At 46.2% G+C, this 26,304-nt stretch overlaps 1 protein-coding gene across 2 annotated transcripts in view; it reads right to left on the bottom strand.

The window, feature by feature from the left end:
• The window catches only part of TNFRSF14 (TNF receptor superfamily member 14), a 368,403-nt gene that overhangs the window by 286,110 nt on the left and 55,989 nt on the right, over nucleotides 1-26,304 (bottom strand). For both annotated transcript variants that reach the window (XM_085609199.1, XM_085609202.1), the window contains exon 2: nucleotides 10,030-10,126. In XM_085609199.1, coding sequence (XP_085465325.1) covers nucleotides 10,030-10,126 — 97 coding nt within the window. The remainder of the gene's footprint in view (nucleotides 1-10,029; nucleotides 10,127-26,304) is intronic.

The raw sequence follows: 26,304 nt of genomic DNA on the forward strand, positions 1-26,304 counted from the left end.
CACATGCCCTCTGGCACGGGGGCCTCCTGCTCCCGTCCCTGCCCCACCGGGGTAAGGGGACGGGCACCACCATCCCTTGCAGGTCAGCAGGGTGACCAGATGGCCTGGGCCGGCCGGGCCTCCCCTTCCCGCTGCTCCGGGGCAAGTCGAGTAGGGAGGCGAGCCGTGGCAGCCCCGGGGAAGGAATCTCCCGAGCGGCTGCCTCAGAGCGCCTGTCCACCCTCGGCCGGACTGCAAGGGCGACTGGGTACGGCACCCTCCCAGGCCATCTGGGCACTGGGTCGTCCCGGGCCATCTGGTCGCCTGGCTGCGCGACCAGATGGCCCTGCGGTTCAGAAGCTGTGACCGGGCCCGGGGCTCGTGCTCCGTCCCAGGGTGCGGGAGCCCCCCGTCCTGCAAGGCAGCCGAGGGTCCGGGTGCAGCGGACGGGGGTCCACCGGGGCCCGGGGAGGCTCTCCCTGGCCTAGCTAGGGTTTGAAAGCTGGGCCTAGGCCCGGGGCTCGTGCTCCGTCTGGCGGGCCCCTAGGTGCAGGAGCCCCCCGTCATGCAGGCCAGCCGAGGGTCTGGGCGCTGGGGGAAGGGGTTCCACCGGACCCCGGGGAGGCTCTACCCGGCCTGGCTGGGGTTCGGAATCTGGGACCAGGCCCGGGGATAATGCTCCATCTGGTGGGCCCCGGGGTGCAGGAGCCCCCCGTCCTGCAAGCCTGCCGAGGGTCCGGGCGCTGGGGAAGGGGGTCCACTGGGGCCCGGGGATGCTCTTGGGCCTGGCTAGGGTTCGGACGCTGGGACCGGGCCGGGGAGTGAGGGAGGCTGGCTTTATCCGCCCCGCTGGCGGAGCGGGGTTTTCTGACCAACCCTAGTTAGGATACGGAAGTGGTGCGTCCCCATGGATACACCAAAGGCTCAACAGGTGGCAGGTGGGATTGAACCTTTGGTCTCTGGAGGAAGGCAGTAACCGGTCCCCGAGTATATTTACCTACTCCCTGCTCCGAGGAGTGGCCCTTCGCCTGCCGGTGCTCTTTCCTCATCATCCCTTCCTTACTTTTTTTTATTGAAGCTTACTGAAATTGTCGTTGCGCAGTGGGAAACGTGCCTTGTCAGTGGAGTTCATCATGGCTGAATTCGGCCGAGATAAGCCTGCACCACCCCTTGCACATACGAAAAATACAAGCAATTACAATGCTATAGGTCTCACAATTGCGAGTTTTTCACCTCTGGCATAATAAAAAAGAAAGAGCATGGTGTCCCTGAAGCGGGCGCCGTGCTCCGAATTAAAGTAAAAAAATAAATAAACAAACATGGCGTGGTGTACCTGAAGCGGGCACCATGCTCCTAATTAAAGTAAAAAAAAAAATTTAAGAAACGGAGCGCGGTGTCCCTGAAGCGGGCGCTGCGCTCTGAATTAAAGTAAAAAAACAAATAAAAGAAACAGAGTGCGGTGTTCCTGAAGCGCCACGCTCAACTTCATACTTTTAAAAATATAATTTAAACTGAGCGCGGTGTCCCTAAAGCAGGCGCCGCGCCGCGTTCAGCATTGACATACAACAAAAAAAGCAGCCGCCATCGCCAGTAAACTAAATAGTGCCCACCCACTAGATAAAGCATGACAGGTAACGAGCGAAGTAAAAGGTCCAGTCCTTATGGGCAGTAACAAATGGGGACAGGGCAGTACCAAGGCGGGCCCAACAAGCCTCATAATGAATCGGAAGCCAGAGTTTACCAAGGACAATGACACAAGCCAATTACAAATATATGAGGAGAGTGGGCAAGACTTCCACAGCATACTCTACTGCAGCATGCCACGCAGAGCGAGCAGCGCATGCGTGCTACCGCTAGGCCTGACCTAAAAAGAACAGATGATGGATGGAATGCTGAACAAATCAAACATTCACCTTAAGTCACAGATCTGGGTTTAATCCATTGCTTTTTTGCTCATTACGCCACCCCAGTTTGGACCCAGCCATATGCAAATTAGTCTTGACCCTGCTTCCCATGGGAACAGTCCAGCCTTAACTGCTAGGTCAGGTCCTCCCTTGACTGGAAACAAGCATCTTGGGATCGGTTTCAGGATTCACCCCTCATCAGCCAGGCTAGATTGTATCCAGTGGCACAGTGAGCACGGGACCCATGTCTGGGCATACCCTTCCCACTTAGGGCGACAAAAGCAAAAATAACATATGATGGATGGAATGCTATACAAATCATACATTCACCCCCAGTCAAAGATCTGTGTTTAATCCATTGATTTTTTTTCCTCACCACGCCACCCAAGTTTGGACCCAGCAATTTGCAAATCAGACTTGACCCTGCTCCCCATGGGGACAGTCTAGCCAGAACTGCCAGACAAGGTTCTCTCTGGACCGGAAACAAACAGCCTGGGACCGGTTTTGGGGTATCATCCTGACTGGGTCCAAACTGGGGTGGCATGGTGAGCAAAAGAACGATGGATTTTACCCAGATCTCTTGACTAGGGGTAAATGTTTGATTTGTTCAACATTCTGTCCATCATTTGTTTGCGCAGCACTAAGTATTCAAAGGCAGCAAGTAAAGCGATATTGTGATAGTGATGTCAAGATATTGGCAGGCTGAGAAGCCTATCGATTGGACCATGGAATGATGACCTCTAATTGGCATAATTGAGTGGGGGTCCCTTAACAGATATACAGATGGGCTCTTTGGCACAGCCCAGTGCAAAAATATTAAGTCTCCAGGGTACCCTGATGCAAGCCTCCTGATGGTAATGGTGAAGCACAGACTTGAATTGCGTTTTGGGTTAAGCTGGTTATCAGACTTAAAAGAGCATCTTAGATCAGCAGACTGGGATAAGAGCCCAATCAAGAATACACAGGTCGTTGGCATGAGGAAGAACCTGAAACTAAGGGCGGGCAGTGAACTCCGCTCCGCCAGCGGAGTTGAGAGTTTTGCCAACTCTTTGCAGGGAGGCGGAGTTTGGCAAAAACCTCTGATTCCGCCGCATGGTGGAGTTTTCCCACGCCTCTCACCCCTAATTTACATACACGTACATTGAAAAAAGGAAAAGAAAAATAGGGATATTGTGTGGAAAGTCGAACTCTCTGAAAAGCTTGTTACAAAGAAGTGCTTTACTGTACCTGTGTTAATCTCATTCAAATAAATAAATAATTATGTGAAAAAGATACACAAGGCGCGAGCTTGCCTGGTTGCAGTGGTTTCCTTCACTCCGAGTCACCTTTTACATGGCAGTTTCACAAGTTTAATTCCCGTTTTGTCTCAGCTGGCAAGGAAACGGAAGCACGTGAGGCAGAATGGGATGATGTGAACATGCACAAGGCTGGAGCAGTGGAACGAGGGTGGTTGGGAGGGAACTGGAGGGCAGAGTGGAAAGGATGAGGCTCGGGGACATGCAGGAGGCACTGGGAGACGGTACAGCCAGAGCGGGGATACTGGGAGGCAAAGGCGGAGGGGAGAGAGGGGGAGGATACATGGAGGTGTTGCGGTGATTAAGGCGACAGAGAGGGGAGTAGGGGTAAAGAGGGCACAGGAAATGTAGGGTGAAAGGCAAGAGACAGACGGTTGGGGGCACACAGCGTATTTGTAATTTTGTAAGTATATAAGGCTAGCGCCGAGAGGGGCAGAGGGAGCTAAAGGGGTGGGCGGGGTGGGCGGAGTGTGCCAGAGGAGGAAGGTTCCCGCTCAACAAAATAGTATTACCGAAAACCTTCCAAGAGGACTCATCAGCACATATGGACACACTGAAGACTGCACAACAGAACTCCGTTGTAATGTAAATCTCACTGGCACTGCTGGGCATTCTGTGGGACTCATCAGCACATGACCCAGACCAACAATTTGCAAATGTTTTATTGTTATTTATTTGGTCAGTGTTTTTGTGGGTATGCAGTCACGATCTTGCTTTACTAGGTGCACACACGGGAACACAGAGATACATTTACTGACTCCTCCCTGATGGCATAACACAGCTCATTAGAGGACCTGCCACTCGCGTGGCTGACCTGGAATGTCAATGGTCTGGGCAATAAAATCAAAATGGGTTTGGTGGTGCAATATATCAAGCAGATATAGCCCAATATAGTTTTCCTTCAGGATACCCACTTTCAGAGGTCACACAGCAGATTTCTGGGGTTTGGCCTACACCACCCTTGCAAATGCAGGATTCTCCAGGATGGCCAAGAGGATGGCCATTTCAGTGAAAAAGAACCTCTTCTTTCTGGTAACGCAAACTTGGGTGGATCCTAATGGTAGATACGTGGGAGTACAGGGCTACAGGGGATGACCCTGCTGAGGGTGTTCACCCCCAAGACTTCAAGCTTCGACTATGGCCAAGATAACAGATTGATTTTCAGATTATACATCCATGTTACATATTGTGGGTGGGGACTTCAATGATGTCATGACCCCTGACCCTACTTGGACTCAGGCTGCACCCTCCCCCACCCCCCTACCCACCACCACCCCACCCCCGATCACTACACTGGTGCAGTTTGCAGATAGGCTGGGACATGAAGTACACTTACTTCTCAGGTGCCCACAGGGTGTACTTGAGACTGGATTACATTTTTGTACTTTGGGAAACTTGGGGAGATACAACAGACTGATTATTTGGTGAGAGGCCTTAACCCATCACTTACCCTTACTAGTCCAGGTGGGACGTTTCAGGTACAGGATAGAAGCTATACACCTGGGACCAGAAATACAGGGAAGTAGCACAAGGAGTCAGTTGATACCACGCTATTTTTCAAAGAAAACGAATGGTCCATGGGGTCCAAGACTGTGCAGTGGGAAGCGTTTAAGAAAGTGTTCCAAGATCGGGCCCAGAACCTGATTGCACAAAAAAAGAAAGATAGAGGCGGCGGAGCTCAAGGGGTTGGAAAATCAGATCCTGCAGATTGAAGGGTCCCCAGGGACGGAGACTGATCCCCTGGTTCTCAGACAGATTGCAACTCTACAAAGTATAGGGATTTAGCACAAGAAGTTCCAAAAAACAGATGATGGCCACGTTTCACCGCCTCTTCGAAATGGGGGACAAGACAGGCAGGGTCCTGGCGTGGCTGAGAAGGAGGGAACAGGAAGCTCACTGGGTACAGACAACCTCAGCCCCACTAGGGTAGTGTGCGACACTGACTCCCTAATTGTTGGGAAATTCATTCCCTACAATGAGGAGATATATAGGGCTAGACTGCTCCATGACTTGGATGTTATCGCACAATATTTGGCTGCAATTCACACACTGGTGCTGAACGCAGAAGCATGAAACTCCCTAGAAGAAGAGCCAACACTGAGTGAAATCCAGGCAGCCATACCCAAACTGAGATCTGGGAAGAACCCAGGGTCCAATGGGATCCCTGCAGAATTCTATAAACGGTATGTGAATATACTCGGGCCCCACCTGCTGAAACTGTTTATTGAAACCTGGGATTCAGGAGACCTTTCCCTGGACCTACGGAGAGCCACTATTGTGGTTCTTCCCCAGGAAGGGAAACCCATGGACATATGTGATTCCTATTGTCCCATCTCTTTAACTCATGTTGAGACTAAACTACTTGCCACAGTCTTGGACACTCGACTGCTACAGGTAATCATCCCCCAATACATCGGGACCAGTCTGAATTAATGCCGGGACGGTTGACCCACCTCAGCCTCAGATGCAGATAATTTTATTAATACAGTACAGGCGTGCTCAGCACCTCATGTCTTTCTCTCCTTGGTTGCCGAGAGAGAGCGTTTGATGCAGTCCACTGGCTCTTCCTGGAGCAGACGTTATTGAAATTTGGATTTGGCCCCCAATTTAGGGAATGGGTAGCATGACTCTACAAGAGTCCTCTAGCAATAAGGGTTATTGGGAAAACAGCTGCCAAATCCTCAATAGGTAGGGGAACCCACTATTATTCACCCTAACGTTGGAATCCCTGACTTGTGCTGTGCGGTTACACCCCGGCATTGGAGGGTTCCATATCTCCGCTGCAGATGAACAGCAAGAAAATATATAGTTATATGCTGACAATATACTCATATATGTAACTAACCCAGCAACCACTACCTGATGCTTTTTCAATTGTTGTCGGACTAATGGGGGCCCATTTGGGTTTTAAGATTAACTGGGCTAAGTCAGTGTCGTATGCACCGCATGGCCTACGAGACCTATTGCCATTACCACATGGGCTTCAGGTGGCTGAAGACTGTTTCCAATACTTGGGGATATTTGTTACATCACGGAAGGAGCTCTGCGCTACTTACACAATGCCGGGGGGGGGGGGTATACTTTCAGATTTTCAGGCTGATGTCGTTAAGGTGAAGGGGCTTGCCTCTCACCCTTATACAGCGGGCAGCCCTATTCAAAATGATTACACTCCCCAAGTTCCTATATGCACTCCAGAATACCTATTACCCAGTCTTCCAGACGGTATTCACTAAGATCATTGCAGACCTGAGGACCCTGCTTTGGGATGGATGACACCTGAGAATTTTGCTCATAACCCTACAGCGTATCCAATACAAAGGAGGGTTCGCACTCCTCAATATCGAAGGATACTACTGGGTGCCTCACCTAATAAATATAAACAATTGGATTTACGTAACGCAGGACCACCCACATTTTTGACTTGAAAGTGCTCTGTTTGAGCACAGAACCCACCTACACTATCTTTATGGAGGGAGAGGCCCCTAGGCGTTGCCGTCGGCAACACAGGTCACACTGGAAGCTTGACGCAAAGCGGCGAAAGCTCTAGGCTGAGTCCACAAGCTCACATGGGAATCACCCTTCTGGAAAGGAACCTGGTTGCAGGAGTTCGCAAAATTACTAGGTTTTGAAATGTGGGATACCATTGGTTTCTCTAAGGTGGGCAATATCATTTAACAGGGGGACATTATGCCTTTTTCCTCACTACAGAGGGAATACAACAATTCTAAATTCAATTCTAAATTATGCACAACTGAGGCACGCCTGGCTTGCCGAAGAGCTGGAATGGGCAGAGTTACCTGAACAAGCCCCACTAGAGACAAATATTAATGGACAAACTGGGAAGGGGAGCAATCTCTGCCACGTACAGAACAATCAACAATAACATGCCAGATACCCTAGGCCAGCTGCGTGGAGGTGACAACGGAATGTGGCCAAACTTGAAGACATAGCCTGATACACCCGCGTGAGATTTCCATCAAGTTGCGCCTAAGCCTAATACAGTTAAAAAATCCTCCTGAGGGTTTAATATGATCATCGCAAACTTCATGCTATTGGGAGGGTGTCTGCTCCGAACTGCTAGCCATGTGATGACACTATAGGGACTTTTATTCACACGCCCTAGGAGTGTCCCTGCATACAATTATACTGGACAGTGATACTCCAAGAACTCTCACCATTTTGGAGGTTTCACTTTCGCTTGAACCACGGTTTGTTTTGATGGGGATCCCAGGTGATATGGATGTCCATAGCTTTAACCTGCTTTTTATTTCATTGGCTTGTGTAGTGACCCAGAGAGATGAGGCCAAGTACTGGAGAGCGTCAGAGGTACCCTTCCCATACAAGAATATAAGCGGGGATGGACCTTGACATGGTGGCAGTAAATGTGACATATAGTGGTAGAGGTTGTCCCCGCAAGCTTTACAAGATATGGGGGTGGTGGAGAGCTTCTTACAGGCTGGGGTTCCTGGAGCGAGACCTTGGTATGACACCGGGTGGAACTCACAGACAGAGGTAATTGCTATGAGACTGTTTACTGTGCACTATTTTCTATATACGCTGTACCTGTGTGTTCTAAGAAGTGTGTATACTGTCGTCAGCTCTATATTGACAATGATATATGAAGTATGTGACTGTTTTGCCTTTGTTGCTTTCTGCATCTATATGAAACTGAAAACAAAAACTATTGTAAAAAAAGAAAAAAAAACCCCATAAATAATCATTTAAAATATTAGAAGCCTGCACAAGTCTACCTATATAGAAGGATCACTGAACAGTCATGATGGCAATTTTGTAAACTTGGAGTTAAATCTTGAATGACTCCATCTGAGTGGCAAGTAGTTGAAGCAGCACTGTCATCCCACTGCTGTAGACACTTTAGATTGTATGAAAGGCTCTGCAGGAGTAATCAGGAATACTCAGGTTTTGATTTTACAATCGCATTCTTATACAGCACTCCTGGATCAAAGCATAATAAATTATTTATGTAACTGATCACTATAACAACCTTTCACATTACTTTACATCATAATAAACCCTAGAAAAACAAGGAGACACTGAAGCAGAAAATGACAAGAGGGGCTCATAGATCAGCAAGACAATTTATAACAACATTGACAGAGTTGAAATTTGGTACATCAGTTTAAAGTTTGGGTGGCATTAACTTAGGTGTTGGTGTAAGAGAAGATGAGTGGGTAAAATACACAGCAATCGCTTCTGTTCTGCAAAGAGTAATCACGATGTAAGCTTACATAATAAATGCAGTGTTTTGTAATACAAATGCAAAAAATAGAGAAGGGCTTCAAAATCTGTATATTGCTTTCCTATCTGCAACCTTACTAAAGTGGTGCTGCCTCTTAGGAGACATCTTGTAAGTGATAATCAGAGCAGAATACAAGCCCTAGAAGGTAATAGGCATCATTTAAAGTTCGGAGCAGGTAGGACATCTGATATAAAAGCAGATGGCTTGTCTGTCAAACTTGTGATTCCCCACTCCATTTAGAGACGATGGAAGCACCATGGGGCAGATTTACTACTTCTGGCGCATCTCTGCTAATCAGCAGGGATGCGCCAGAAGAGTTGCGACGCATCTGCCCACCCGTGCGCCACCACCGATGCGCCGCATTTACAATGCTGCGCACCGTGGCGCACAGATGGGCAGGTGCGTGTCGCATCCCCCGCGGAAAGGCAGCGCATTGCTGGAGTTGCGTCGCAAGCGCGACGCAGCTCCAGCAAGGCCCGGGGTGCCCCTATCCCTAACATGCTGCGTCAATCCTTACGCCTGCCTCATTCAAGCAGGCGCAGGGTTTTGACTCAGCATGGCCGTAAAAGTGACTGAGTAAAATCTTGTAGATTTCACTCAGCCACTTTTCGGAGGCGTTCCTGCGCCGGAACGCCCCCCCCCCCGTGCAGGAACGCCCACATGTGGCGCAGGGCTTTACAACGTGACGCATCTCCCTAGATGCGTCACGTTGTAAATAGCCCGCAGCATGGCGCTGGCTTTGCGCAGCAGCGGCGGTGCGAATCTGCCATAAGGGGCTTGTAAATTTGTCCCCATGTTTCTAACGGAGTAATCTTTTGACAAACATACATGGGCCGTCACCGATCCTATTTAGGGCAAACGTTCTAACATATATTTTTCCTGTTCAGAACCGCTAATAAAAAAAAGCCTGGCTTTCCTAAACAAAAAACCAACACAACGTGCTGAAGAGTTTTTTTAGATTCAACTAATTAATTTTGTGCATGGGAAGAAATAGCCTAGATGAAGAAACTAACTTGGGTCAGATATGCTTTCCATATATGGTCCTATTTAGATTAAGGGCACTGATGGTACTACCTTCTATATATATTCCTATTGAGAGCTAGGCAACTTAAACATTTAGGATAGTTATTGTGGCAGCTACGCCCAATCAGGGCCAGACTTTACTAAGAGTTACGGCATAACTGCTGTTGCTGCCAGTAATACAGAAACCCTTCATTCCTTCCTCTACACTGCAAGACTTTACTTCCAAAAGCAGAACCTACATATGAATGCAAAGTGAGGCCATGATCTGCTCATGCAAATACCGGGTTGCTTGTGCGAAAGTTTCAGGAGTAGTAGATGGGTTTAAATATCACTAGGGCAATAGTACTGGGTGCATCCCAGCGGTAATCTAAATATGACCGAAAACATCTATACCTCAAACTTTAAAAAACAATAATTCAATTTCTTAACAGAAATTTTCAAGCGATGCAGATCTATGCATGCCACAGATGCATCCAATTCTCACGTCACCCAGCATCCGTTCAGAGTATTCTTCTCGCCGAACAAACCACTCATTATACGTGTGCATAGATTAGAAAATTCCACCTACCGCTGTCACACATGGGACAACAGACTCCATCAATGAGGTACTCTCCTGATTCGCACAATGGGCCTTGAGCATGAGCAACACCTTTCAGGATGATGACCTTAAAAACAAATTAGTTGGGGTTCATTGTTAAGAGAATATCCTTATATAAATATATTTTTCTGTTATGCATTATTACTAATTTCATCCTTGTCGTTCAAAAAAACCTTTCAAACTTAAGATATTAAATTCATACAGAACACACGTTTTCAAACAATTGTGTTCAATAGACTATAAAGAAATTGACAGAAAACGTAAGCTTAATGTTTTCCATATTTAATTGTGTTTCTATACTTCTAGTTAATACAATATGTATTTAGAACAGCAAACTATAAGCAATACTTTCCAGAACACATTGCAAGGTTCATCTCAGTCTATTAAACAAACTCTGTGCATACAATTAAAATTACTTTCAATGAAAAATAAAATGCGATTCACCAGTAAAGTATGCTTTTTATTTGTAGCACATTAAATAATTCCCTTCACTAGGGCATAGAACACATTGATGCTTCAATAAAAACGAAAGGGTTACTTACCAGTAGGAGTAGTTTTGCAGCATGAAGAATCTTCTGGATTCACATGCTGTGCATCATTCCGCCATCTAGTGGTTGGGTCAGGAATAGTCTTTTGTTTCTCATGTTTTTAGGTCTCGCGAGCCAAAGGCTCGAAGAGACATTTTATATGTGGGCTCCCAAAAGTGCTACCAGGCCAGCCTAGAGCTACAGTGCATGTGCGCGGGCGCGCGCACCGCGTTTACTTTCACATTCACGGCCGCTTTGATCACGATCACTTTCACTTTCGCGCGGCCGCTTAGCTGCGTAGATCCAGCCTCCTCTGCCGGCACACCCACTATTTGGCTCGTATGAGCATACAATTATTCATTTTAGCGCAGTATAATTTTCAATTACATTAAAGAATCATTATGAATGCGACATGTTTATTCTATGAATGTTAACATGATTCCATGATTAGTATTTGCAGAGGCTTTAGTCCTATTTCTATCTGTACTTCTAACCTTCCTTACGTTCATGTACGCTTGACGTGATGAATCGGAGACATCCTGGTACTTTAAATATGCCCCGTGGAAGTTTTACACCCGGGTTCTTAGAAGATTGTGAGACACCTTTAGTACGCCAATTTGGTAAGTTTATTTTGTCACGGTCTTGCAGAAAATACACTGCAGTAGACAATGTTCTTATGCACGTTTCCTCTTTTCAGTATGCAACGTGATTCACAAGGAGACAAGATATCAAGTTACGGTCTTACGTACTATTAAGCGTTCTCTGGCCAACTTACATTTTCGGTAAGCCTTGAGTTATATTTTTTGCACACATCGGATCATTTTTATTGATTATGGTTATGGTACAGACGGGACTCATGAGCGTTTTCTCCTTGTCCTTTTCAGTATAACGGTCAGCAGGCAAACAGGGGAACGGCCATTAATTTTCACTAGTACTTTGGGTTTACTAGTGCCTACCTAGATTCTGCATACCACTAATTAATTGGTAAGCTTTACATAGTATTTACTCTTGGTTTGTGTTTAAGCAATGGCATGGCGGTAGCTAGTGTGCTTATGAACGTTGTATATTCTTTGTATTATATAGGGTTCCTTGGTTGTACCAGTCGCTCCGAGTTACGGGGCAGTTAACATATGCGCACGGGCAGTGGACCCGACTAGAGTTTTTTCGTACATTGCAGTGGAGGTACAGAGTTTAGTCGTTTCCTGGGGATTTACTAATTGCATTTTTAGGTCTCGCTGCTTAGATCCAGCCTCCTCTGCCGGCACACCCACTATTTTCATTGAATCACCTTCAACGCCACTTGTTGCTTCTTACTTTCCTGCCCTTTCTCCTCTACCTTCCTCTCTTTTTAATCTGCCTTCACCGTATATTCTTTGCTCTCCTCCCTTCCTTCTTTACAACCTTCCTTACTTTTTTCATCCGCTTTCTCGTCTATGCCTTCCATTCTTAACCTTCCTTATTTTCCCTACTTACCTACTTTACTTCATTCCTTTTTATAACTTACGTATCGACCCTGCCTGCATTTTTTTCTGTGCCAGGCTCCTTTTCTTACCTCTTGTCCATGCTGACAAAGTTCCTATGTCTTCTCATTCTCTCTTCTCCCCATTAGTTTCTTAAGCTCTCCTTCCTTCATGCCAATTTATCGTCCTTACTTGCTCCTGTGGTATTTGTTTCTCTATCATTGCCTTTCGTGATCCTCTCTTCCTCGCTTCCTTCCTCCTGTACCCTTTGTGCTTTGTTCTGATTGGGTAAGTTGTGTCCTCTACTACTCCCTGATGCTCCCGGGACTGTTTCTCACCTCACTCCCATTTAGTTATTTAATTATTTGTGCAGCAGGAATGTGCTTTTGGGCAGCTTGAGTCATTGTTTGTGCTTCATGCACTATTATTTTTTTATTTATTGTAATTTCATTTAACCATTCTAATATGGGCATCTGCTCTGTTAGAAATGCAAACTAAAACCGGCCGTTTGCATCGAGACCCATGCACAGGTATTTGCACACTAATGAACACACATCATGAGACACTGACTGCCATCTTGGAATGGGGTTTATTTAATAAAAAACACAATTCCAAGATTGCCAGCCGGGCGTGAGCATGCTTCTTGATGCAGGCAAATAGCGAGCGAACCTATCACGGAGGGAAACACGAATGTTAATCAGAAGCCCCGCAAATGTCACTGTCGTGTTTTCTCATCGTGTAATAAAGAAACGCCAAGAAGAGCCGTAGGGATGAGCAATGTGAGTCTTTGACGATATCTGGCGATGCAAACTAGGGCGAACGTTGAAATATTATCCTTAAAAGGATTGGCTTTAATGTTATGAGATATGATTCACTGCAGACGTTCACGCATATAAAAAGTGATATTTTCAGGCAGCTTATATCAGCGCCGAAATGTCAAGTCAGAGCTTCTTTTGTGTACCTCCTCTGGATCTTTTATGCTCCTATATTTAAATTACTCACTCCTGCGCTCTCTCTTTCTGTTGTCTTTTTTCTCATCTAGCCAGTCCTCCTCTTCACTAGGTTTCCTACTTATGTTCCACTTTCATTTTCATTGACCGCCATTGTCTCTGTGCCACAAAATGACTACTCCCCCATGTTTTCCCACTGCTCCTCTACATATTGTTCTGTTTTGCTCCTGAAGCAGGCATACACCAAGGCTTCTTGGCGCTAAGGGATATTTAACAGTACAACAGACTTTACTCACCCCCTCTAAACATTACTAAAAAGCCAGATTTTCAGAGTGTGCTCACTTCTGCCCGGAATTCCTAATTTCACAGCGGAAACTCAGGGTTTCGTTTTTAATCTTCAGCAACTCCACACCTATCGAGTTACTGGTACACCTGGCACTATCATGGGTGGGGTGGGGAGGGTCAAAGTTACCAGTTATATATATGGGCACTAGTAATGAGAAGACTGCCACCCTATAAGATTTTAGTTTACCGAACTTAAGACCAGGGATGGAAAACATCACCTCATTTTAGAAGGCTAAACTATGGGTTATTCCATATTTAAACCTGTGGCATGTATAACTCTGTGTGCCAAGTTCATGGCTTTCAGGCACACGTATTTTATGAATGGATGCCAGAGGAATTTACGAAGCAAGGCTAATATATTGTCATCGTTTTCAGGCCCACAATCAGGTCGATTGCTGCATCTTTGAACCAACTGTAGTTTTCTTTTAGATCTCGCTCAGACGAAGCCAAGTACATGTTATTTCCATAATCTAACTGTGACTAAACTCAGGCCCTTACGGCCACAGTATGAAATGCAGGTTAAGGCAGGACAGGATTATTTCAAACATTTAGAGATAGAAAAAAATGTGCTTTTAACATTAATTACCAGCACATCAAAGGAAAATGTATGAAAATATGAACAGCCAGATTTTGTACAGATTTAGATGGAGTTTTTGTTTTTTTACATTAACGCGGGTCAAATAGTGATGCATCCTGGTGAATATTCCAGGATAGTCAAGAGAATTTGGTGAGATTTCATTTTCCTGTGTCAAAAATCACCATGCACCACAGAATCAAAGCGACTTCGGGGCAGGTGGGTCATTAAATACAGATCGCGCCACTTGTCCTCATAGCCGCCTACGGCAGCAGCATACCTAAACAAGCATTTGCAATGCAATAGTTCTCGCATTTGCAAAAGTTTAAGCTATTGGCATTGTTCATGACAATGCCTTTTTTATCTATTTTATAAAACAAACACATAAATAAATGCCATTATCATTTACAATGCCAATAGCTAGTGTTGCATTATTATTAGCAATGCGAACTGCTCACACTTTTATAATGCGAGACCTATTGCATTGCAAATGCTTGTTGTTTTTGTTTTGGGCGTTGTCGACCACCGTTTGTTGTCAGGTACGTCCCCTGTGTGACATCAGACGGCGCCCTTGAGGTCGTTGTGCGTGGTAGCCATCTTCGGATTCTTTTTTCTCTGTGTGTTTTAGTCTATAGTCCTTTAGATGGTTTTTCAGATAATTATTATATATTTCTTACACATCGGTTTGTATTCCTCGCAGGGGAGGTGGGCAGGTCGCATGTGAATCCAGAAAATTCTTCAAGCTGCAAAACTACTCCAACTGGTAAGTAACCATTTCGTTTTGCAGCGTGAATCTTTTTCTGGATTCACATGCTGGGCCTCAGATTATGTAGCGGTTTCTCCCATCTTGGGGAGGCTATGGTGAGACTTTGCAAACAGGGGTTGAAGTACTTTCTGTCCTATTTGAGTTTCCTTATGCATTTGTATGTCCACACAATAATGCTTGGTGAATGTGTGTGGTGATGCCCATGTTGCTGCTGCACATATAGTGTCTATGGGCACATAGGCCATAAATGCTAGTCACTCCTTCCTTCCTAGTGGAGTGAGCGGTTGGCCGTACCATTCATTCTTTGTTATCGGTGGTATAGCAAAGTTGGATGGTTGGGACTATCCATCGTAAGATTGTTGCCTTTGTGACTGGCACTCCTGTGTTTGTAAGCGCATAGGTAACAAAAAACTATTTGGTCTTGCGGGTTTGTTCAGTTTTTTGTAGGTAATACAGTAGTGCTCTCCTTGCATCCAGGGTATGGAGGCTTTTTTCTCCTTTTGTTTGTGGGTTTTTGAAGAAAAACGGAAGGAGAATACTTTGCTCTAAGTCATATTTGGATACCACTTTTGGAAGGAATTGTGGGTTTGTTTTAAAATAACCGTGTCCTTGTGAATTTATGGTTCCTGAATAGTTAAAGCCTGTAACTCACTTACTCTTCGCAATGATGTAATGGCAATGAGAAAGGCTGTCTTTAAAATGATGTGTTTGAGTTCTGCTTTATGCATGGGCTCAGGTGCTGTTGCGCGTCATGTGTGCAGCCTGACTTCACGGAGCAGGACTGAAGCATTGCGAGTGCCCGCAGTCTCACCATATTAATGAATTGTGCCATAACTATATCTGATACACATATTACTCACAAGTGACGGGACCAGTCAGTATAGATCAATGGCGACCCCCTATTTGGATGGATTTTTTAAATAATATGTACCTTCTGTCGCTCATCCAGGATGGATCCAATCCCTCCCATCCATTAGTGCACAGTAATATCTGAGCGTTATATCATATACAAGTATAAAGAAAGCCAGTGCTGTAATGGTAGACTGAAATGTGTGAGTGCCATATCATATACAATGAAAGCCCCCAAAGGTGGAGGAGTCATTCAAAAGCAGAGATTGGCAAACTCGCGCACTCTTGAGCATAACACAGACAGGATACCCAAGCAGCCCATGGAACACAGATGTAGTTCCAATGACGAGTGCCATCTGGGGTTTGTGGTCCAGTCTTTTTCAACATGAGCACACTATGGCGGCTCTTCTCTAATCCTGTACATTGCTGATAAAACATCCCACTGTCAGCCAAAATGGTAAGATGTGATTCCCCGGCTAGAAGATTCTATCATTGCACAGGGGTGCAACCTTGACATAGTAAGTACGGCATAGCCGTCCAGCATTACGGATGTTTACTGTCCAAAACCAGCCCGATACGTGACATATTGGAATTTTATCCCATTTTTATTTTATAGTGTGACTACAGTTTACCTCTCAGCTGGAGGGCCCATGATGCAAGAATACTGCATTATATATGTACGTGGTGTTTTTAATTGTGTGTTGTGCTCTATGTGTGTTTTGTCAATCACAAGACTCATTTGGTTTCACAAGTGCCCACCGCATTACAATTTATTCACAATGAGGTGATCACACTGAAATTTAATATCACGTGCACAGTCATTATGGCACATACTAATGACTGTTTTAAAACATTAAAATTTAGTCAGAGCCCTGTGGCAGACTAACTTTCCTATTGTGTTTTTGCAGAACCCTTAGCAGTAACACAAATTAAGTGCTGCATGAATGTATTTGTTTTGGCATTCAGAGTGTGTGGAGCTATTCAAAAACAACAGGAGTGGCATTAGGGAGTTATTTTCCTTGGTCCTGAAGAAAAGCCTTGGGGTAGGGCTTGAAACATGTTGACCTTTTAGAAAGGTAGGTTCATTATAACCCACTCTTTCTTATTCCCCATGTTTTTAATCATACCTACTAGAGGCCTGAATAAATAGCAATTTACCTACTAGGCAGGCATTTTCAATATTCCACTCTTTACACATTACATCCCCCCACTCCCATATTTTGTAATCAATTTACATCTTAATAAGCTAAAAAGTGGTCCGAAGTAACACGTAGTTCGAAGCATGCCCTGATAGACCCGATGATAAAACATGCCACCAAGGGGTAACCCAGGTGGGTGAGGGTTATCTAAGAAAACCCAGCGTTTTCTTCACTGTGGAGAGTTAGTTCATACTGAGTAGGGCTCATTTTGATACACTAACCTGTATCTATACTACTTCCCCCCCCCCCCAACCCCCACCCTGAGGGAGCCCTGGACTACTGGACCATAACCAAAAAAACAAGAAGCAGACAGTGCAGTGGACCAAAATAGAACCTGGATGATACTTAAACTAATGCCTGACCTAAAAAGTCCTCAAAAAGAGGACGTAATCCCATCACCCACCGTGGTGGCATGCTTCATCATATGGGATCTCCTCTTAACCAAACCTGGTTTGGTTAAGGAGCTACTACTCCCAGGCTGAATCTGCGGGAGGAGCTCGCGGATGTTTTAAGCTACGCTGATGGAAAAAGATCTCCTAAAGATCGATGAAGAAAGCCTAAGTTAGGCGAGACCCTATAGTGCAGTGTAAACCTAAGTGATGTAAAATTGATTGCAGGAAAAGAAAACTATTTAATGAGAATTTCCCTGTGCCAATATTAAAAGCAGAGTAGTAGCGCGGTCTGACCAAATTAACGAACGCGCTTACAATAAACCAGGAAAATGTTTCAGCCAATCAAGATCAATAAATTGTGATCAAGGCTTTCATCAGGACCAAACGAAAAAACTACTGCAACTGCAAATTAGTGCACGAAGCACTAACGTAAACAAGTGTCAAAATATAGTCAAATGGAACGATACGTCCAACCTTGTACCTCAGAGTCGATTCCAAAATTTAGAAACATGTAGACCTTTTCCTGGTTTATTGTAAGCGCGTTCGTTAATTTGGTCAGACCGCGCTACTACTCTGCTTTGGTTTGGTTAAGAGGAGATCCCATATGATGAAGCATGCCACCACGGTGGGTGATGGGATTACGTCCTTTTTTTGAGGACTTTTTAGGTCAGGCATTAGTTTAAGTATCATACAGGTTCTATTTTGGTCCACTGCACTGTCTGCTTCTTGTTTTTTTTGGTTTATTTGCTTTTTCGTACCCCTGGACTTCTGTGTATATACATTGTGAGTAGGGGGACTTGTCCAGGCTGGTTGTGTGCTCCCTCGGACCCCATTGTTTATTTGTTTTTTACACTACTGGACCATAGCCATCACTGAGAGTCTAGTGCAGACAGGGAACTTGGCCCAGTTGCTCAGGATCCATCGTAGGTCAGGCCCCGAGACATCAGGAGTAAACCGCTACAACCACCAGGGCTGGGACTGGTAACCCCTTGTGCCCTGTGGCCCCCTGAAACGGGTTCTGACACCATGTTTCTCACTTGCATACTTCTCCACCGGACCACTCGCACTCTGTGATTTTCTCACCCTCGTGTGGCTCTCCCTTTCTCCCTGTGTTGTTTCCCCTTTTGTGTGCTTCTTCCTCGCTCCCAGTGCTGCTATCACTTTTGTGTGCTTTCCCTGCCCACTTCCCGCGCTCCGAGTTTTTCTCTCCCCTCCCTGTTCTTCTCTCAGAGTGCTTCTCCTCACCCCCCGTATCGCTCTCTCCGTTGTGCTGTGCTTTCCCCCCACCAGCTTCCCCAGTAGTTCCTTCGTAGCCAATGACCCGGGCTGCCTTTTAAACAAGCATTTGCAATGCAATAGGTCTCGCATTTACGGGAGTTTGAGCTATTGGCATTGTAATTGACAATGCGTTTTATTTATGTTTTACAAACAAAAACAAAAATAAGAGGCATTGTCATTTACAGTGCCAATAGCTCAAACTTGCGTAATTGCGAGACCTATTGCATTGCAAATGCTTGTTAGGGATGGGGAGATTAAGTGATTTGCCCGGAATCACAGGATGCTTGAGCCTCCCGTCAGACTCGAACCCAGTTCCCCACCTTCAAAGTCAGCCACTCTACTGTTAACCTACATGTGTATCTGAGAAAGAATAAATGGCTGCTCATTGTATTCTCTATTCCCCAGTGAGAAGCGCTCAGAACTCTTTCTTTCACTTTCAAAGTAGTAATTGAAGCAAGCACCACACAGAATGTGCTATTATACGTGGGGGGAGGGCAGAGGTAGGTTGTGCCTCGCAGGGCCTGTTGCTGCACTGAGTCATGGAAGTCTGTTGTCAGTCAGACACACCCAGGGGCGGAGGAGGTAGACTTACCAGGCCCAGTTGATGCTGGTGGGAGCGGCAGCCCCCGATTCCTACAGGGGCCCCTGCTGCCCCGTAGACAGCTGATTGCGCTCCGCGGCTGAGACACTTCCTGGCGTGTCACTAGGGGCAAGCAGGAGCATTACACAGAATACGTGGCACGCATCGCAGCCTTAAGAGAAATAGCCCATTACTCCCAGTGTATGTACATCCAATGCGGTGTGCTTTGTTGATGATCACATTCATGAGTATTGACACACAGTTTTGGTTTTTGTACAGTTAACACTGGATTCAGTGAAGCGTAAAAAAACAGACCCCATGTAATGTTAAGATAATGGCCATTAACTGGGCAGTCACATTTTAGCAATCCTAGAATTACTGAGTATTAATTAGCAAAAGTCGTGCCGTCGCGGACAGAGACGTCATATGACATGTGATCCTCTGCAATAAACTTTGAGCTTTTTGCATCATTGCATACTTTTACTCTAAAGATGCAAGGACATAAAAGGCATGTCATTCAGTGACAACATAGCACTATGCGTACCCATGAAAAGAGATCATGTTGAGGAGCATTGGTAGAGCGCTGTCTGTATAGTGTTCAAGTGTATATCAAGAGCAAGGTGGACTGGGTTAGCTGTGTGGGTAGGGAGTCGAGGGATATGTTGGGGTACAAGCACAATGTGTGTACAGTGGATCTGCAGGTCCAAAGCAGAGCAGTGGGAGACCTGGCTTTGCTCATTTTATGAAGAGACAAAGGAGGGGCTGTGGGGTGTGCCCTTCCCTCGCTATCTCTTCCCTGAACTGCTTCTATCAATTATAATAATTACAGTCTACATGTACCTGCAAAGAGAACAAGCAAGCATGGGGAATGCAAGGGTGGGTTAAGGGATGGGGCGATAATGAGGTCAGCATTGCAGGGTGTGCAGAGCCTTCTGGGACCAGGCGGACTGATAGAATAGTAGTGATGGCGAAGGTACAGTGGAGGGGTACAGTGTTGTAGTGTATCAGCAGGGATGGCGGGGGCATAGCGAAGCGGCACCGTGCTGTAATGTAATAGTAGCGATGGCGGGAATATAGCACAGTGACACGGTGCTGTGGTGTAATAGCAATAATAATGGGTTTGGAAAAAACGGGCACGGTGAGGGTGTAGCAGCGATAGCGGTAATACAACGGAAGGTCACGGTGTCGCAGTGTAATAATAATAACGAGGGCAGCAGACAGGAGCGGCACAGCGTAGGAGTTGTGGCAAGGATACAGCGGAGGGACCAATGTTGTAGGAGACAGCAGAGGGACAGAGTGGTGTAATGCAATAGTAGTAATGACGACAGTAGAGAGGAGAAGCACGGTGTAGTAGTATAGTAACAGTCATAACGAGGATGCGGCGAAGAGACATGGCGCAGTTTGTCATAACAGTAATAGTGGGAGAAGCACAATGTTCTGGTGCTGGTGGTGTAGTGATGACAGGCGTGAGCGAAAAGGAGCAAAGGGGCACAGTGGGGTAGCGTAATAGCAGGAATAACGAGATACAGCAGAGGGGCACGAAGGCCTAGCGTGATAGCAGTGATGACGGAATACAGCAAAGGGGCACCATTCAGCGAGGGAAAGGCGGGAGAAAGAAGAATCAACGGGAATAGGGCACACATGCTTTTGTTTACATGAAAGGGGCGGGGCCTGTCACGGGCAGCTGATTCTGCTCAAGACAAACGACATTAGCAGAGCGGTCCGTGCCCAGAGGAGGCGGTGTCCACAAGCAGGGGTCACCAGGGGTCACCCAGAGAAGTCCGCAGAGAGGCAGAGTCTCGATGCCTGAGGGGAACCAGAGACAAAGTAAACAAGCAAGAAGGGGGTGGCAAATGGTGTGCACTTTGATGTCCTCAGTGGCCGCGCGGCTCACTGAGGACATCAAAGCAAGTGATCAGGCAGTGCTTTTCAGGCTGCCAAATGGTGCGCGCGCCCGGCGCACATGCACTGTATTTGGAGGCCTGAAAAGCACTGTTTGCACTTCCAAAACTCGCTTACTAGAAGTCTCGCCAGAGCAGCGCTAAAGCGCTGTCTCAGACGAGACCTAAAAAAATATTTATTTACGGAGCCTAGTGGCATCCACCATCTTGAATCAGTAAATACAACATTAACGGAAACGGAGCCCTCACGTGTTCAAATGTATGCATGCAAATATGTCTCATATATGCACAGGCCAGTGGAATGACACAACAGGCAGGTGCGTGGTCACTCTTTTTTTTTTTTTTAAAGTATGATGCTGCACAGCACCGGGAAAATGTCTGACACTGCAGAGCATCATCAAAACGTACTGGCAAAGCCAGCACGTCCCATGGGCAAGACCTATTGACTTTGCCAAATGCCAATCCTTGTTTTCAATGCACCACACCAAGCCAGGCACTTGCGCTCACAAAGAAAGTGTCAAAAGGAGAAAAACAAATGCAGAAAATGAAGGATCTCTGAGCTGAGCTCTGCGGAAGCCTGCAGACCCTTTTACTTTCACTTTCAAGTTAAATCCTACACTTGAGTGAAAGCCCAGCTGTTGGGAAAGTCCCATGCCTGCTCCTTCAGATTGGTTTGTGAATCCCCATCATGTATCCAATCCCTTAAATTTAGTTGCTAATCATGCTCCATGACATTTCTTTTTTTTTTGCGGAGTATTATTTCAGCTAGGTTATGGCGATAGGATTGATGGATCTTTTCTGCTGAACATCAAACATGCTTTGTTTAGGGTTTAGCTTGTTTATCGGATTCAAAACATATGCGTTCCTTTCAGTGGAGATGCCCATCCAGTTATTCATTGTTTCACATAACTGCTTATGGGCAAAAAATCCTGTTCATCTGGTGACCGGTTGCCATGTGATACAACTCTAGTCTGCTTTTTAAAGTCAAAAGCACTTTTTGAATGCTATATATTCTAGGATTTGTAAACCATGTCCTCAACGTTAAAAGTGAAACAAAAAAAAGGCACCAATGTTTTGCGAATAAAAACAGAGCTGCCCGAATGGGGTAATACAAAACTTTCGGCTACTGTGTCTTGGTTGCATAAAACGCTTCTTATACGAGTTAAGAATTGCAGTGAATGAAATGCAGAGAATTAAAGAAAAGTGACTAAATACAGAGCAACGGCTGGAATACCAGAGTCCGACTTCTGGAGAACACATTGCAAACTCAGTCGCCTTTAGGCGCTTGTGCAAAAATGAAGAGCAATATATCAGTGCCAGTATATGGTGGTGCAGGTCTGACAGCTTTGACGTCTTCTTTCCCTGTAGTGCGTTCTCTTTAAATTGCCAACAAATGTGTATCAGGCTGCTTGGCTGTTCAAATAATGAAGAGTCTGTGCCCATTAAATCATTGGTATCTGTGAAAAGATGGTCATATTCGTGGTGGTTATTTGGTGTGCGTGTCATTTTACATCATGTAAGGAGTGTGACATCCAGTAATTCACGTATTCAGTCTGAAGCACTGAGCATGTTGAGACTTGTCGACTCACACCTATGACAATAAAAGTGAAAGTACATGTCCCTGCATGCTTACATTGGTTGGCTAAAAACAGTAGTGAAAGTGGATGACATGACATGGGGCAAACTGAGTTCATTTTGTTATAAACAGAATGGCAATGGTTATGTAAAAGACTGACCAACAGCAAGTGTGGCAAAACACAGACTGGCATACGAGGCACTCTGCTGTAGCCACATTTCGGAGCCATGTGGTGGCACCAGTGCCGGACACTGCCCCCAGACAATGACCTTTCGGCTGAGCAGGCAGGCCTTGCGACGAGCATTCATACAAGGGCCTAGACAACATAGGACCAGCATACCTAAACAACTGTCTCTCCTTCCACGCACGCAAGGGAAACCTCTGATGAGCCGACCACTCCCTGGCCACCATCTCACGCATCTGCAAGACCACAATTGGTGGAAAGGCCTTTTCCGACCTCGCAACCAAGACCTGGAACGACCTCCCCCTCCACCTCCAGCAAAGCCCCATACGACTCCAGTTCAGGAAGGACCTCAAGACCTGGCTCTTCAGATGACCCAGCACCCTACAGAGCTGCCCCTCCCTCAGCGCCTTGAGACCCTCACGGGTGAATAGCTGTGCTTTACAAACCCCTGATTGGTTGATTGAATCGCATACTATTTCCAGTAGATCTTTCCTATATATTCAAGGTGCATGACAAAGACGTGGATGCAGGGGCAGCCATTGGTTTGTTTACTGGAAGGCCAGGGCCTTGTGGTGCACCAGATCTCCTCCACAAGCAGAATTTGACCCACGCCCTTCAAAAGCTTCCGATGGGCCGGACTGAGGACATTAATTTTTAACAATGCTGGATAATAGAACAAGCACAGTCAGGGACGGTTGGTATTAAGGGGCGAATTGGGCGTTGCCCCAGTAACAGTAAACAAAAAAAAACAGCGTTGCTTTAATGAAAGGCTCCATGGTGCTTTGTTTCAGGCAGTAAGTAACCTGAAACAATTTTCTTTTAACAGCTGTAAAAGTGAACACAGCCGCGCATGTGTCGGGTTGGGCAAGAGATTACCCGTCCTGGAGGTAAAAGGTAGTGTTGTGTCATCAGGGTGGTTGGCATGGTGTTTTTCAAAGCCTATGTATTTGCTTCATTTTGGGCGGTAAGGCCTGTAACCTTGGGCATGGTTCACATAGCGCCAGAGATAAGAGAGGCAGGGTTGGCTAGGTGTCAGTAAACACAAACATTAGAGCACATCCTCCCCAACCCCCAAATCCCCCTCCCCCGCTAGTATGCTTGTTTCGAAGAGGAGGGGCCCGTGTTTTGGACAGTTGACACATGAGGGGATAAGTAACGGGTGAAGCCCATGCTCACACTGTTTTGTGCATAGTGCATCTTTATCCTAACATGGTGTGCTTTGCTCTAGCCAGATCATTTCCTCAAGCAGCAGGTTTCCACATGCATCAGTGCTGCCAATGCTCACCATTTTGGAGCTGAGCATGCCTTTGTGAATTGGAGCAAGGCTGCAGCCTGCAGGTCACCATTAATTTGCTGACTAACTCATGGGAGAGCTGAATGTCTCCATTAATTAGGTACAACAACCAGCTAGCAGTAAAACAAGTTGCATACTTGCAGAGAGAATTAAAAACCAGACAGCAATTACACAATCCCTTTAGTTTTCATGAACATATGCAAAGTAATTGTGTTTGTTGAAAAGCATGTAAATTCAATTAAATTCCACTCTCTTATATATACCCATATATACATTGGTTGGTGTGTGAGTTGAATGGACCACGCTGATGCCCAGTGGCACACTGACCTCTTGTACCAAAACAAAATGAAAGACTGAGCGCTGGATCGGGACAGACCACGTCTTTAACCCCTTCGCCGCGGGGGTAATTCACCCGCGGCGCGGGGGGGGGGCCAGCGGCGGCGACGCTGTGCTTGTGACGAGCCCAGCTCGTAATGAGGCACAGTGGAGCTGTGCTCATAACGAGCTGGGCTCATGACGACTCCGCCCACTAATTGATTCTCCAGCACAGGCGGGGAATCAATTACGCGTGGGAGTGGTGCGACCGTTATGACGAGCCCAGCTCGTCATGAGCACAGCTCCACTGTGCCTCATGACGAGCTGGGCTCGTCATGAGCACACAAGGGGTTAAACCTTTGCCATCGGAAGGGAGTCTAACAATATCCTGGCCTCCTGGACCTATGCCAAGATATTGAAAGAGAAGCTTGCACGAGTATGACTTCAAGGTGAGTGGTGTGCTTTTATGAGTGCAGAGCGAGTGGGGACTCTGTATGAGTGCAGGATGAGTAATTCAATTCAATTAAAACTTTATTACAATCTCAGAGATTCAAAAAAGAACATCACATCACAGAATCCATAGAGAGGGAATAAAACCATTAGATAAAATCAGTAAAAAGTTTTTACGGTATACAAAATACAGCAATTAGTTTTCCTGTTAATACAGAATCATACATAGAAGAGAGAAATTCAGAGCATTAACTTTCCCCACCTAATCCACACTGTGTACAAGAAACGAGAAATTCCACAGACTATCAGTCTACGGGTATCCGTAGACAGTAGCCTCAGGATTTCAAGGTAATGACCCGGACCAACGGCTCTACACAATGGTGTTATCCATTTCTTTCTCAATATCGCATAGTGGAGGCAAAAAAAAAGTAATTTAACAATAGATTTGGCGAAGGTTTGCACGCAGGGCATTGGTAGACTACTAGGGGACACAAGCGCCACCTTGAGCAGAAAAGATTAGTTGCTAGGGTCTTGTATCTAAACTGCAGAAAAAGCTTACGGGCCAACGGAGGAGTAATTTCATCTATTGTCATTTCAAAACGTGGGACATTTTTATAGGTTAAAAAATCTTTTGTTAAGCCTGAGAACTGTTCTGTCGATTCCATTTGGAATATTTTTCCCCAATAAATCTTTTTCAGCTTGTCTCTCGAAATGCTACTCACAGGATGAGTAATGTGTCTGTGTGAGAGCAGGACGAGGGACAAGTCTTTGTTATGGAGTCCATTTGCTTCTTTTTAAAAAAAAAAAAAATAATAGTAGCAACCTTTCTTGAAATATACACTGCAAATACAGCATTACACCTATTGTGTCTCAAATTCTTTTGAGAGGGGAGAATCCCCCCGCATACTCCACCAGTGTTCAAGCTCGCTCACACTTTTTTTATTCAACTCACAGCTTTACCCCCCCACACCCCGCACTTCTAAACTGCATCAGCCACTACTAACAAGCATTGCTTTTGAGACCTATTAAAAAACGCCAATTTCGCCAAAGCATGTACAAAAATGAAAGTGGGGGTGAGGGAAAAACGGAAGAGGAAGCAGCAACAGACTTGTCTTTGTTTCAAGGTAGAGAATGTGGCCTAACGGCTAGGGCGCCCGACCTCTGAGCATTTCAAACGCTGCCTACCTGCTGGCTAACTTTTCCTGGTGTCTTGGGGCTGGTGTTGTTGGCGCCGCTACCGGGGACCTCCTTGCTGTATCCTCGCTGTGTCTCCCCGCCGCCATTGCCATCTCCCGCGGCCGGAGACCGAAGACCGGAGACCACAGCCCCCAGAGTGCCTTGCGCCCGGAGGCGCATAAAAGCGCGACGCTCGCGTTACAGAGCGGGAACCCTGAGCATTTCAAACGCTGCCTACCTGCCGGCTAACTTTTCCTGGTGTCTTGGGGCTGGTGTTGTTGGCGCCGCTACCGGGGACCTCCTTGCTGTATCCTCGCTGTGTCTCCCCGCCGCCATTGCCATCTCCCGCGGCCGGAGACCGAAGACCGGAGACCACAGCCCCCAGAGTGCCTTGCGCCCGGAGGCGCATAAAAGCGCGACGCTCGCGTT

The sequence above is a fragment of the Triturus cristatus genome, chromosome 1_2 (genome assembly GCF_964204655.1).
Source record: "Triturus cristatus chromosome 1_2, aTriCri1.1, whole genome shotgun sequence".
Classification (NCBI taxonomy): domain Eukaryota; kingdom Metazoa; phylum Chordata; class Amphibia; order Caudata; family Salamandridae; genus Triturus; species Triturus cristatus.